At 49.6% G+C, this 14,761-nt stretch overlaps 1 protein-coding gene across 2 annotated transcripts in view; it reads left to right on the top strand.

The window, feature by feature from the left end:
- LOC130076323 (lysyl oxidase homolog 4-like) overlaps positions 1–14,761 on the top strand; it is a 34,482-nt gene that overhangs the window by 9,426 nt on the left and 10,295 nt on the right. For both annotated transcript variants that reach the window (XM_056241367.1, XM_056241366.1), the window contains exons 5-12: positions 2,953–2,991; positions 3,468–3,672; positions 4,968–5,148; positions 6,680–6,834; positions 7,193–7,360; positions 12,773–12,935; positions 13,039–13,282; positions 14,622–14,737. In XM_056241367.1, the coding sequence (XP_056097342.1) occupies positions 2,953–2,991; positions 3,468–3,672; positions 4,968–5,148; positions 6,680–6,834; positions 7,193–7,360; positions 12,773–12,935; positions 13,039–13,282; positions 14,622–14,737 (1,271 nt within the window). The remainder of the gene's footprint in view (positions 1–2,952; positions 2,992–3,467; positions 3,673–4,967; positions 5,149–6,679; positions 6,835–7,192; positions 7,361–12,772; positions 12,936–13,038; positions 13,283–14,621; positions 14,738–14,761) is intronic.

Raw genomic sequence — 14,761 nt, 5'->3', positions numbered from 1 at the left:
TTTGTCCCGTTTCTATTCAAATGAACTAAAGAATAAATCTCTTTATACACTCTTAAAAATAAAAGTTCCTCAAGGGTTTTGCAGTGATGCGGCCACAGAAGCTTCCAGTTCTTATAGAAACTAATAATCTAAAGATTTTCCACTATAAAGAAGCTTTTGTGGATTGGAAAGATTAATGCATGTTAACGGCTCTTCATGGAAACATCGGTGCCAATAAAGAAGTTTTAGTTTAGAGACTGTGACCTTTTCAGTGCAGAATACAAATTCTAAACATCTAAAAACTCTTAAAGATACATTTACAGGAGAAGCAACATGAAATACGATCCCTTAGAAACGAATCTAGAATCTGAGTGAGTTTGTGCTTAAAACGAACAACTATCTGCCAGTGGGGTCAGAAATATAGTCTTGTTTTCTCTTTGAATGAAATGTATTGTTCTGACCCCTGACAGAGATTAGTCTGTATGTTTGGTGTCCTGAGATACAGGAGGAGGAACAGCAGTCGCAGTGGAGGAGTGAGTGTTGTTGAGTGCAGAGCTGTGATGTGTTCCTGGTTTCGTCTGAGGGTCTGCTATATTAAAGCGAGCCGCAGAGATCCTGAGTGATGTTTAATAGCCGGGTTCGCTCGCGGTCTCACGACTCCACCCGCCTCCACTCACTCCTGTCTCCTGCTGTTCCTCTTCAACGCTTCCACTGCTGGAAAAGCACCTTGGAAGAAACTCTCACTGCTTTTGTTTCAGGGCATGAAAGCAATTAAATCTTATCGTTGGATCTTTATATTTAAACATCATAATTTTCTCCAATTGCACTGAATAGCCAGTTTGACTCTCTAAAGAGGAACTTTTATAGCAGGACGTTTGCTTTTGATGACGAGAATCCCAGTGTTCTGCACAGCACAGGGTATTACAGTGAGTCTTCCTGCAGGAACAATGATTGTGCAGTTTCAGAAGCGTCTGAGTTAGGGTTGGGTTAGGGTTGGGTTGGGTTAGGGTTGGGTTAGGCTTATGGTTGGGTTAGGGTTGGGTTGGGTTATGGTTGGGTTAGGGTTATGGTTGGGTTAGGCTTATGGTTGGGTTAGGGTTGGGTTGGGTTATAGGGTTGGGTTGGGTTATGGTTGGGTTAGGGTTAGTGCTGATCTGCAGACTGATGTTATGATGCGTGTGGATGTTCGTCAGCGATCTGTGGAAACGAGGATCTGAACACTGACGATGCGTTGAGTTACTGTCACTCCATTACAGGTTTTCAACTGTTACACACAGAATCCTCACTTGTCACATAATTTCTGAAACCTGACACTGAAACACCAGAAACACACACCAGATCTGCACAACCACACACTCATTCTCAGCCTTCGACTCAATTTTCAACACTTTTTGCAAACCACAACACACACATCTCTAACAGGAAGTCTCTTGATTTCCTTTTTCAAACACAATCTATCAAACACCACAGTAATGCATCAGAGCCTCACACACACACACACACACCAGCCAATCATGGCTTTAGAATAGGACTATTAATAGGTCAAAGGTCGAGTTATGGGTTTTTCGGACCGTAATACTGTATTCACAACCACAAATGCTTACAGTAAAAAAACTCGCTTTCGTGTTTACCGTGAATTCTTCAACATCTCTGACAATTACTTTCAGTCCAGAAATGTACGTGAAAGATCAGCTTTAGGTTTTAAATAACTGTGTGTTTATGATATATCCAGAAATATAATATTATGGCAAAGGTGTTTGCAACGTAACACATGTGTGTGCTTTTGAGATGTGTGTGATATTTTGCGAGCAGTGCTTCGTTTAGCAGGAGATGTGAGGCATTTCGCTTTTTGTGTGCAATTCTTGGATTTGTGTGTAAAGTTTTTGAAAAAAAAGGCAAAGTTTTGAAAATGTGTGTAAGCAGTTAAAAACCCGAATGCAGTTGTTCTCCTGAAGTGTGTGTGGCTGTGGCCTGCTCTCGGTCATGTGACTGCTCTCAGCCAATGGCGGGCCTGCGTGAATCCGCTGTTGATGTGGCAAATAAGTGGTTTCCTCCGTCAGCCCGGACCACCAGCACTCAGACACACTATATATACATCCCTCTCCTGAAGGACTCACACACTCCGCACCTCTGCTCTTACCGCGGTACATTTACAAAGGCATGATGGTATCGTGGCACTTTATGGGGTATTTTTGTGTTTCCGAGCAACACAAAGAGCACTGTGTGTTTCAGCAGGTGCTTGTGGGTATTTTTATCTGCTGCTTTAATTCATTTACTCTTAAACTGCACGTCTGTAAGTCATTTCAGCTCTTGATCTGCACTCGACGAGTTTCAACTTACGGGTTACGGCCTACAAAACGACATCATTATGCTCTCATAAACCCCGCCCTCGGGGACAGTGTCAGCCAATCAGACGTCAGCACTCCTGAACGCTCAACATGAGCGAGTCTCGTTCTCTGTCGGGTTATTTCACTGATATCTGGCCACACACTCTCACACACACTCACACACACACACACACACACACACACACACACACTCTGCTGTGTCTCAGAGACCATAATACACCCGCGCCTCATTTCAGTGCGCCCTCATGCATGTCCTGAGGTGTGTGTGTGTGTGTGTGTGTGTGTGTGTGTGTGTGTGTGTGTGTGTGTGTGTGTGTGTGTGTGTGTGTGTGTGTGTGTGAGATATATGGACAGAAACACAAGCGGTTTTGGCAGAACTTTGAGAACATCGAGATCTCTGTGTGAACGTCTGCTAACCACTAAACCAGTGTGTTTCGTCTGAGACACTCACGCACTGTGTTTATTTACTATCGACTGTTCGCTGACGATGCCAAATAAATATATATATATATATGTGTCTGTGTGTGTGTGTGTGACTGACATTAACACACATAAACAAGCTCGGCCGCTCATGTGAAGCATGTGTATTTAATTCAGACCATTTATTTTTTATTTGTGTCTTCAGGAAACTGTGGGAATCCAAGCTGGAGGATCCGGCCACAAGGTACGACTTCATTTACTGTTTATTTTCACATTTCCTAAGCGGCGAGCGAGACGTGGATGTGTGACCGACTGATCTGGTGTGTGTGTGTGATGGGTAGGTTTAGGGGTCGGGTTAGTGTGTGTGTGTGTGTGTGTGTGTGATGGGTAGGTTTAGGGGTCGGGTTAGTGTGTTTGTGTGTGTGTGTGTGTGTGATGGGTAGGTTTAGGGGTCGGGTTAGTGTGTTTGTGTGTGTGTGTGTGTGTGATGGGTAGGTTTAGGGGTCGGGTTAGTGTGTTTGTGTGTGTGTGTGTGTGATGGGTAGGTTTAGGGGTCGGGTTTGTGTGTGTGTGTGTGTGTGTGATGGGTAGGTTTAGGGGTAGGGTTAGTGTAAGGGGACAGAATATACAGTTTGTACTGTATAAAAACCATTACATCTCTGGAATGTCCTCACAAGTATAGCAAAACAAACGCGTGTGTGTGTGTGTGTGTGTGTGCAGGGCTGCGGTCAGCAAGAAGGGCTTCTGGGTGGACCGGGTCCAGTGTTCGGGGACCGAGGCTTCTCTGGCTCAGTGTCGGGCTCAGCTCTCGGACGCGCGGCTCGAGTCCTGCTCCGGCGGGATGCATGCGGTGGTGTTCTGCCTTCCCGGCGCTCGGTTCTCCCGGATCTCCTCCGGACGCCCGCAGGCTCCGCCCCCTCAGAACGTGAGCGCACTGAACACGCACTGAACACACACTGATAGGGTTGCCAACTTTCTGAAATGGAAATAAGGAAGGAAGGAAGGGGGGGGGGGGGGGGGGGGGGGGGGGGGGGGGGTGACATGCCCCCTGAAATTCATACATTTTATATCATATTATAATGCAACTTATTAGGCCTATATATTTATAGAATAGCAAAGTAGGCTTAATCAATATACAAGACTTAACCACACAGATATATAAAGGCTATCATGATCATTTTGCCAAAAATGAACCATGTATTTGTTTAGATTATAATACGTTTTATTTTTAACTTAAACAAATACAACATATAACATTCGAAACTCATCGGCTTAGACTGCATTTGAAGAAAAATAAACACAACAGTTTTCTGTAGCCTTGTGCGAACTTATTCAATAGAATTAGACTTATAGAATGTTCTTTCCGGTGCAAAATAAAAAAATATTTCTTATCATAGCCTACAAATGTCTTCGGAAACACATTTTACTCGATTTACTGAAGCCTGTAAAATGCATTTGCAGCTGAACAGCTTGCACATTGAGCGTCTGGCTCGCTCAGGCTGCGCTGCGGCAACTATCATAGTCTGTCTGACATATATATTAGAAGCTATGCGTCTGTCATGGATTTGCACTGAATTGATTCTCAAAAATACGGAACAAAGTGTGTTCCGTATCAGTTCAATACGGAACAAGCCTTTTATGTGTCAAATACAGAACGATTCCGTATTATACGGAACGGTTGGCAACCCTACACACTGAACACACACTGACTGTGAAAAAAAACACGTTTCAGCTAACAGTTATGCGTTACTTTACTTGTTAAATAATCTGACCCGTAACTCGAGTTACTTGTACTGCGTTACACTGATCCCGGATAAACGAACATGTGCAGCGAGGCGGATTAGCTGAGGTGACGCTAACACACAGCAGACAAACGCTAGCAGTGACATCAGCGGCAATCCACCTGTCACTCAAGTGGCCACACCCTTAATTATGCACAACTTTAAGGCTTAATATAATTTAAACGGATGAGTTGTAAAGAAATTCACCCCCTCACAGTCGTCATGAAGAGCAACATTAGCGATATAGACCAAAACCACTTTTAGCACCAGACTGTGAACATGTTTATTCTGCTGTAAAGTTGTGCATTTTAACATGCGGGTCTATGGGACTGAGTCTCTTCTGCAGCCGGCCTCTAGTGGCCAGTGGAGGAACTGCAGTTTAACTCACTCAGTGCTGGATTGAAGAGAGACACGGGCTCAGCTTCTCTTGTGTCCGCAGGTGGAGGTGCGTCTGAAAGCGGGTCCACGGCTGGGCGAGGGTCGGGTCGAGGTTCTCCGCGATGGGAAGTGGGGGACCGTGTGTGATCATCTGTGGGACCTGCCAGCTGCCAGTGTGGTGTGCCGAGAACTGGGCTTCGGCTCGGCCCGAGAGGCCCTGAGAGGAGCAAGCATGGGGCAAGGTAACGGAGTGTGACCGTACCACGGTAAAGAGTTCACCACAGGAATAAGATTCAGCGATGATATGAGCTGCTCGTTTGAGAGCTATTTCCTCTTTTCCCAGTGGCTGATGGGAATGTTGAGCTTGAGCTTGTCAGGGTTGAGTGAGGATTTTCTCCGCCAGTCTAAACAGAAAACACGAGCCGCTCAGACGCTGCGCTGTGAATGTTTAATGCAGTGGCGTGTTTGTCCTCCTGCGGTGGGAACAGTTTTTATGTTTATTGGGGGTTGGGGGTGTAATATTTCTAAATCTAAATCGATTTTTTTAAATAAAAAAATAATGTTTATAAAATCGCATGAAATGTGTTTTTTAAAGCTCCAGTTATGCTGTGTTTGTTTGTAGGGCTGCACAATTTGGCCAAAAATTATTATTATTAAAGTCCTCCTTTAGTCAATAATTGTATCCCTTAAAACTCATCTTTGATCACCGAAATGACATATTTAAATGTTTTTTTCCTTGAAAAAAAAGGTCTTCATGCCTTAAAATATCTTGAATGTAACTCGACACCCTTGCCTCATTTAGTATGCGCGGTTCTATGAATATGCAGATGAGCCCCGCCTCCACTCACTCCCTCAGCTCAGAGATCCACTGGTTGACGATCACACGTTGATCTGATTGGTTACAAGGTCGTTTGTGACGTCAGAAACACCAGCGATTTCAAACCGTGTTTTTGAGACTGTCTTTGGTTCACTGCAGTTTTAAGGAGGAAATACTCAGCAATGCGTCACGACTTATGAACTTACACATGTGTGTCTTAAAGCGTATTAAAAACACCACATACACACATAAACAACATTAAACGCTGGATGTTCACCACAGGGCGACTTTACTACTTTAAAAATTCACTGTAAAATCAAGTATCTAAGGAAAATAACAGTAATGATAATTATTATTATTTTACAACTGTAAAATTACATCTCAACCTCTTGCCTCTCCTTCTCACTGTACTTTTTGGTAATTCAGATGTTTATTGTTGATCAACACAAACACCATGAGTCTTCCCAGCATGCTCAGCGATTACAGGCGTTCTGCACTGATGTTTCATGGGTTAATGTTCTGAGTTAAACACTGTCAGTGATGAGGAGGATTCCAGTGTTTGCTGTGACATCATAACCCAACCGGACACAAGTGACAGAGTCTCGTCCGTACGCTGCTATTTTCATCTATTCAACGCTTGCGTTTGGTGTGTGTGTGTGTGTGTGTGTCATTCACTGCATCACGCATGTGTGTGTGCGCCCGTTTGTCTTGTGATCCGGCCAGATGCAGTTTTCTGCCAAACACAACGTGCTGATGACTATTTCTAGCAGGTAACCTGTGTGTGTGGTGTGTATGTGTGTGTGTGTGTGTGTGTGTGTGTGTGATGGGTAGGTTTTGGGGTAGGGTTAGTGTAAGATGACAGAATATACGGTATAAACATCATTATGTCTATGGAAAGTCCCCATAAAACATGAAAACACAACATGAGTTATGTGTGTGTGTGTGTGTGTGTGCAGGTACGGGTCTGATCCACATGAACGCAGTGCAGTGTTCGGGCCGCGAGAGCTCCATCACGAAGTGCCGCTTCCAGGAGGTTCCTTTGCGCTCCTGCAAACACACTCAGGACGCGAGTGTGCGCTGCAACGTCCCCGACACCGGCCTGAGCGCCACGGTGCGACACACACCCTCGACACACACCTTCACTCCTACAGCACTGATGTCTGTGTGGCCTGAGCGCCACGGTGCGACACACACCTTCACTCCTACAGCACTGATGTCTGTGTGGCCTGAGCCCCACGGTGCGACACACACCTTCACTCCTACAGCACTGATGTCTGTGTGTGGCATGTTTCAACTGTGGAGTGTGTGTGCAGCAGGTGTAATGTGTGTGTGTGTGCAGCAGGTGTAATGTGTGTGTGTGTGCAGCAGGTGTAATGTGTGTGTGTGTGCTGTAGGTGTAATGTGTGTGTGTGTGTGTGTGTGTGTGTGTGTGCAGCAGGTGTAATGTGTGTGTGTGTGTGTGTGTGCAGGTGCGTCTGGCGGGCGGGCGGCAGGTGATGGAGGGCCGAGTGGAGGTGCTGATGGAGGTCGACGGGCAGCAGAGATGGGGCTCCGTCTGCAGTGAGAACTGGGGTATCAATGAGGCTATGGTTGTGTGCCGGCAGCTGGGCTTCGGGTTCGCCTCCACAGCACATCAGGTGCCTCAACTCTCCTCCTCACCGAACACCTCAACACTCCTCCTCACCGAACACCTCAACTCTCCTCCTCACCGAACACCTCAACACTCCTCCTCACCGAACACCTCAACTCTCCTCCTCACCGAACACCTCCACACTCCTCCTCACCGAACACCTCCACACTCCTCCTCACCGAACACCTCAACACTCCTCCTCACCGAACACCTCCTCACCGAACACCTCGACACGCCTCCTCACCGAACACCTCCACACTCCTCCTCACCGAACACCTCGACACGCCTCCTCACCAAACACCTCCACACTCCTCCTCACCGAACACCTCGACACTCCTCCTCACCAAACACCTCGACACTCCTCCTCACCGAACACCTCCACACTCCTCCTCACCAAACACCTCCACACTCCTCCTCACCAAACACCTCCACACTCCTCCTCACCGAACACCTCGACACTCCTCCTCACCAAACACCTCGACACTCCTCCTCACCGAACACCTCGACACTCCTCCTCACCAAACACCTCCACACTCCTCCTCACCAAACACCTCGACACTCCTCCTCACCGAACACCTAGACACTCCTCCTCACCAAACACCTCCACACTCCTCCTCACCAAACACCTCCACACTCCTCCTCACCGAACACCTCGACACTCCTCCTCACCAAACACCTCCACACTCCTCCTCACCAAACACCTCCACACTCCTCCTCACCGAACACCTCGACACGCCTCCTCACCAAACACCTCCACACTCCTCCTCACCGAACACCTCGACACTCCTCCTCACCAAACACCTCCACACTCCTCCTCACCGAACACCTCGACACTCCTCCTCACCAAACACCTCCACACTCCTCCTCACCGAACACCTCAACACTCCTCCTCACCGAACACCTCGACACTCCTCCTCACCGAACACCTCGAACACCTCAACACTCCTCCTCACCGAACACCTCGACACTCCTCCTCACCGAACACCTCAACACTCCTCCTCACCGAACACCTCGACACTCCTCCTCACCAAACACCTCGACACTCCTCCTCACCGAACACCTCGACACTCCTCCTCACCGAACACCTCAACACTCCTCCTCACCGAACACCTCCACACTCCTCCTCACCGAACACCTCCACACTCCTCCTCACCGAACACCTCGACACTCCTCCTCACCGAACACCTCGACACTCCTCCTCACCGAACACCTCGACACTCCTCCTCACCGAACACCTCAACACTCCTCCTCACCGAACACCTCGACACTCCTCCTCACCAAACACCTCCACACTCCTCCTCACCGAACACCTCGACACGCCTCCTCACCGAACACCTCGACACTCCTCCTCACCGAACACCTCAACACTCCTCCTCACCGAACACCTCGACACTCCTCCTCACCGAACACCTCAACACTCCTCCTCACCAAACACCTCCACACTCCTCCTCACCAAACACCTCCACACTCCTCCTCACCGAACACCTCGACACTCCTCCTCACCGAACACGTCAACACTCCTCCTCACCGAACACCTCGACACTCCTCCTCACCGAACACCTCAATACTCCTCCTCACCGAACACCTCGACACTCCTCCTCACCGAACACCTCCTCACCGAACACCTCGACACGCCTCCTCACCGAACACCTCCACACTCCTCCTCACCGAACACCTCCACACTCCTCCTCACCGAACACCTCCACACTCCTCCTCACCGAACACCTCAACACGCCTCCTCACCGAAACACCTCCACACTCCTCCTCACCGAACACCTCAACACGCCTCCTCACCGAACACCTCCACACTCCTCCTCACCGAACACCTCGACACTCCTCCTCACCGAACACCTCCACACTCCTCCTCACCGAACACCCCGACACTCCTCCTCACCAAACACCTCGACACTCCTCCTCACCAAACACCTCCACACTCCTCCTCACCGAACACCTCAACACGCCTCCTCACCGAACACCTCCACACTCCTCCTCACCGAACACCTCAACACTCCTCCTCACCGAACACCTCGACACTCCTCCTCACCAAACACCTCCACACTCCTCCTCACCGAACACCTCGACACGCCTCCTCACCAAACACCTCGACACTCCTCCTCACCGAACACCTCAACACTCCTCCTCACCGAACTCCTCGACACTCCTCCTCACCGAACACCTCAACACTCCTCCTCACCGAACACCTCGACACTCCTCCTCACCGAACACCTCAACACTCCTCCTCACCGAACACCTCGACACTCCTCCTCACCGAACACCTCGACACTCCTCCTCACCGAACACCTCGACACTCCTCCTCACCGAACACCTCAACACTCCTCCTCACCGAACACCTCAACACTCCTCCTCACCAAACACCTCGACACTCCTCCTCACCGAACACCTCAACACTCCTCCTCACCGAACACCTCGACACTCCTCCTCACCGAACACCTCGAACACCTCAACACTCCTCCTCACCGAACACCTCGACACTCCTCCTCACCGAACACCTCAACACTCCTCCTCACCGAACACCTCGACACTCCTCCTCACCGAACACCTCGACACTCCTCCTCACCAAAGACCTCGACACTCCTCCTCCTCACCAAAGACCTCGACACTCCTCCTCCTCACCGAACACCTCAACACTCCTCCTCACCGAACACCTCCACACTCCTCCTCACCGAACACCTCCACACTCCTCCTCACCAAACACCTCGACACTCCTCCTCACCGAACACCTCGACACTCCTCCTCACCGAACACCTCAACACTCATCCTCACCGAAACACCTCGACACTCCTCCTCACCAAACACCTCCACACTCCTCCTCACCGAACACCTCGACACGCCTCCTCACCGAACACCTCGACACTCCTCCTCACCGAACACCTCAACACTCCTCCTCACCGAACACCTCGACACTCCTCCTCACCGAACACCTCAACACTCCTCCTCACCGAACACCTCGACACTCCTCCTCACCAAACACCTCCACACTCCTCCTCACCGAACACCTCGACACTCCTCCTCACCGAACACCTCAACACTCCTCCTCACCGAACACCTCGACACTCCTCCTCACCGAACACCTCAACACTCCTCCTCACCGAACACCTCGACACTCCTCCTCACCGAACACCTCCTCACCGAACACCTCGACACGCCTCCTCACCGAACACCTCCACACTCCTCCTCACCGAACACCTCCACACTCCTCCTCACCGAACACCTCCACACTCCTCCTCACCAAACACCTCAACACGCCTCCTCACCGAACACCTCCACACTCCTCCTCACCGAACACCTCAACACGCCTCCTCACCGAACACCTCCACACTCCTCCTCACTGAACACCTCGACACTCCTCCTCACCGAACACCTCCACACTCCTCCTCACCAAACACCTCGACACTCCTCCTCACCAAACACCTCCACACTCCTCCTCACCGAACACCTCAACACGCCTCCTCACCGAACACCTCCACACTCCTCCTCACCGAACACCTCCACACTCCTCCTCCTCACCGAACACCTCAACACTCCTCCTCACCGAACACCTCCTCACCGAACACCTCGACACGCCTCCTCACCGAACACCTCCACACTCCTCCTCACCGAACACCTCCACACTCCTCCTCACCGAACACCTCCACACTCCTCCTCACCGAACACCTCAACACGCCTCCTCACCGAACACCTCCACACTCCTCCTCACCGAACACCTCAACACGCCTCCTCACCAAACACCTCCACACTCCTCCTCACCGAACACCTCCACACTCCTCCTCACCGAACACCTCCACACTCCTCCTCACCGAACACCTCAACACGCCTCCTCACCGAACACCTCGACACTCCTCCTCACCAAACACCTCGACACTCCTCCTCACCGAACACCTTAACACGCCTCCTCACCGAACACCTCCACACTCCTCCTCACCAAACACCTCCACACTCCTCCTCACCGAACACCTCAACACGCCTCCTCACCGAACACCTCGACACTCCTCCTCACCAAACACCTCCACACTCCTCCTCACCGAACACCTCAACACGCCTCCTCACCGAACACCTCCACACTCCTCCTTACCGAACACCTCGACACTCCTCCTCACCGAACACCTCCACACTCCTCCTCACCGAACACCTCCACACTCCTCCTCACTGACACTGCTCCTCACCGAACACCTTGACACTCCTCCTCCTCACCGAACACCTCGACACGCCTCCTCACCGAACACCTCGACACTCCTCCTCACCGAACACCTCGACACTCCTCCTCCTCACCGAACACCTCGACACTCCTCCTCCTCACCGAACACCTCGACACTCCTCCTCACCGAACACCTCGACACTCCTCCTCCTCACCGAACACCTCGACACTCCTCCTCACCGAACACCTCGACACTCCTCCTCACCGAACACCTCGACACTCCTCCTCCTCACCAAACACCTCGACACTCCTCCTCACCGAACACCTCGACACTCCTCCTCCTCACCGAACACCTCGACACTCCTCCTCACCGAACACCTCGACACTCCTCCTCACCAAACACCTCGACACTCCTCCTCCTCACCGAACACCTCGACACTCCTCCTCACCGAACACCTCGACACTCCTCCTCCCCGAACACCTCGACACTCCTCCTCCTCACCGAACACCTCGACACTCCTCCTCACCGAACACCTCGACACTCCTCCTCCTCAACGAACACCTCAAGTTAAAAAAAGTAACAATTATTGCATACTAAGTAAAAATTGTCATAGTAAATTGAAATTGACAAAGTCGAAAATCACATACTAAATCGAAATTATGATTCATCATTTATTATGATTCATTATTGAATTAATTAATTAAAAAATGTAATCTCATAATTCCATGTTCATTCAGCCGTTTTTTCTGATCAAACATAATGTGACTGAGTTTTCGTGTCGGGTTGAACAGCAGACGGTGTGTTTCTCTCTCAGCTCGCCTGTTATTGTGCTGAAACAGCTCAAAGAGATTTAAACTATTGAACAATAACAATAACTGCATCTGAACGAGACTCGCAGTTATGAAACCTGAAGCTGCTCATGAAATGCGACTCGCTGTCAGTTTATTGTGTAATCGAGTGCTGAGTGTGTTTTATTCGGTCAGGGTTTACATCCGCAGAGCTTTTGTTTTCCCGGCTGTTGTTTCCCATGCAGAAGGTAATTACAGCCCTGCACAGATTCAGGGAAAGAGCTGGAAACCCAGAGAGAAAACAATCCCAAAATAGCGCCGCTGGATGTGGATCAAATTTGTGCTCTTATAAAAACCCGTTTAAAAGCGGCTCTGGGTAAATAGACGGTGGAGAGGAAAGTGGAAAATCCTTGATAATGTGCATGAATGATGTGTAATAACACGTCTCATGCATGTGTGTTTGTGTGTGTGCAGGAGACGTGGTTCTGGTCGGGAAGCTCCGGGTCGGAGGACGTGGTTCTTAGTGGAACTCACTGCATCGGGACTGAGATCTCCATTCAGCAGTGTGGGAGGAGCCAACAGGTGTACTGCCCTCGAGGGGGCGGAGCTAAAGCAGCCGGGGTCACCTGTGCAGACGGTACCAGAGCTGCTGGGAATCACTTATAAAATAATGAATATTTATGTAATAATATTATATTTCTGATCATTATATAATGGCGCTGTTGCTGTTTTTTGGCCAGTGGCTCCGGATCTGGTGGTGGACGCTCAGCTGGTTCAGGAGTCTGCGTACCTGGAGGACCGTCCGCTGCACCTGCTCACCTGCGCTCACGAGGAACACTGCCTGTCCTCCTCCGCCTCACGCATGAACTGGCCCTACGGTCACCGGCGGCTCCTGCGCTTCTCCTCACGCATCATGAACCTGGGCAGAGCCGACTTCAGACCCAGAGCCACAAAAGAGTCCTGGACCTGGCACCAGTGCCACAGGTTTGTGTGTGTGTGTGTGTGTGTGTGATATTCTGTAGTGCAGCAGAATATGGAGGTGGAGAGATACTGCATATTTGACGTGTCTTTATTAACAGATGTTTACACGGAAACACACAAGATAGATCTGACACCAAACACGGGCTACAACTACACTGCTAACTCTGAGAGATTCAGCCACTGTTGCACAAGCATGCCCTCTAGTGGTCACACTCCCAAATAACCTTATACTTCACTACATCCCCTTCCCTCTGATAACACTTCCAACAACTCTCTAACGAGATGAGTTCTCCTACCAGCTCTTTCTTTTCTCCTTTTTGTCCTTTGAACGCTGTTTTCCTCAGTTACAAACAATCCTTGTAGATCTCTCACGTTTTTGTTTGCAGACTCTATTGCCTGGCAGATGTTAAGTGCCTTCTCGAAAGTTGTTTACTCCACTTCTGCCAGCAATATTCTCTGCATACGGTCGTCATTCACTCCACAGACGAGTCTATCACACAGCATTCGTGGAAGTGTGCCCCCGTAGTCAGAGTGCCTTGCTAACTTATTCAATTCCGCCACATAATCTGCAACAGTTTCTCCCTATTTCCGTTTATGTGAGTTAAACTTATATCTTTGCACAATTTCACTTGGTTTAGGATTGAAATGATTTTTGAGGACATATACCAACTCTTCATATGTTTTCTCTCCTGGCTTTGCGGGGTAGAGTAAACTTCTCAACAAGCTATGCGTGTTAGCCCAACCCCTCTTAACAGCACAGCCTTCTGTTTCTCAGCTGCCTCAATGTCATTTGCTTGAAAGAAATACTCCATCATTTCTATGTATTCCCCCGCACCACCAGCATCATCATCTTGACTCTTTAGACGTTGCCTTTAACTTATTCTATCTGTTTCACTGCAGAAAAGATACTCATGCGGCCAATAAACACTCACAGCAACATTTCCTCCATTACGCAAACTCCATAGATCCTCATCGGCAATTTTGTGATATTCTGTAGTGCAGCAGAATATGGAGCGGGAGAGATACTGCATATTTGACGAGTCTTTATTAACAGATGTTTACAAGGGAACACACAAGATAGATCTGACACCAAACACGGGCTACAACTACACTGCTAACTCTGAGAGATTCAGCCACTGTTGCACAAGCATGCCCTCTAGTGGTCACTCTTCCACTACTTCACTAGTGAGTGTGAGTGTGTGTTCAGCTGCGGTCAGGATTCTGTGGTCAGTTTAAGTTCTCGTCCCGCAGAAGGAGGATCTGTCATGTGACGGTTTACAAGCCAATGAGAGGCCAGGATTGTGTCACATGACTGCTGTGTTTCTGATCTCATCTCTTACAGGCATTACCACAGTATCGAGGTCTTCACACACTATGACCTCTTGACCCTGAACGGCACGAAGGTCGCTGAGGGTCACAAGGCCAGTTTCTGTTTGGAGGACACGTACTGCCCTGAAGGTGAAGCGGCAAAAACTTTCCGGA

Source organism: Rhinichthys klamathensis, unplaced genomic scaffold (assembly GCF_029890125.1).
Source record: "Rhinichthys klamathensis goyatoka isolate OS25496 unplaced genomic scaffold, OSU_Roscu_1.1 h1tg000638l_1, whole genome shotgun sequence".
Taxonomy (NCBI): Eukaryota; Metazoa; Chordata; class Actinopteri; order Cypriniformes; family Leuciscidae; genus Rhinichthys; species Rhinichthys klamathensis.
Note: the sequence above shows the minus strand (reverse complement) of the source record. Positions and strands in the feature narration are given on the sequence as shown.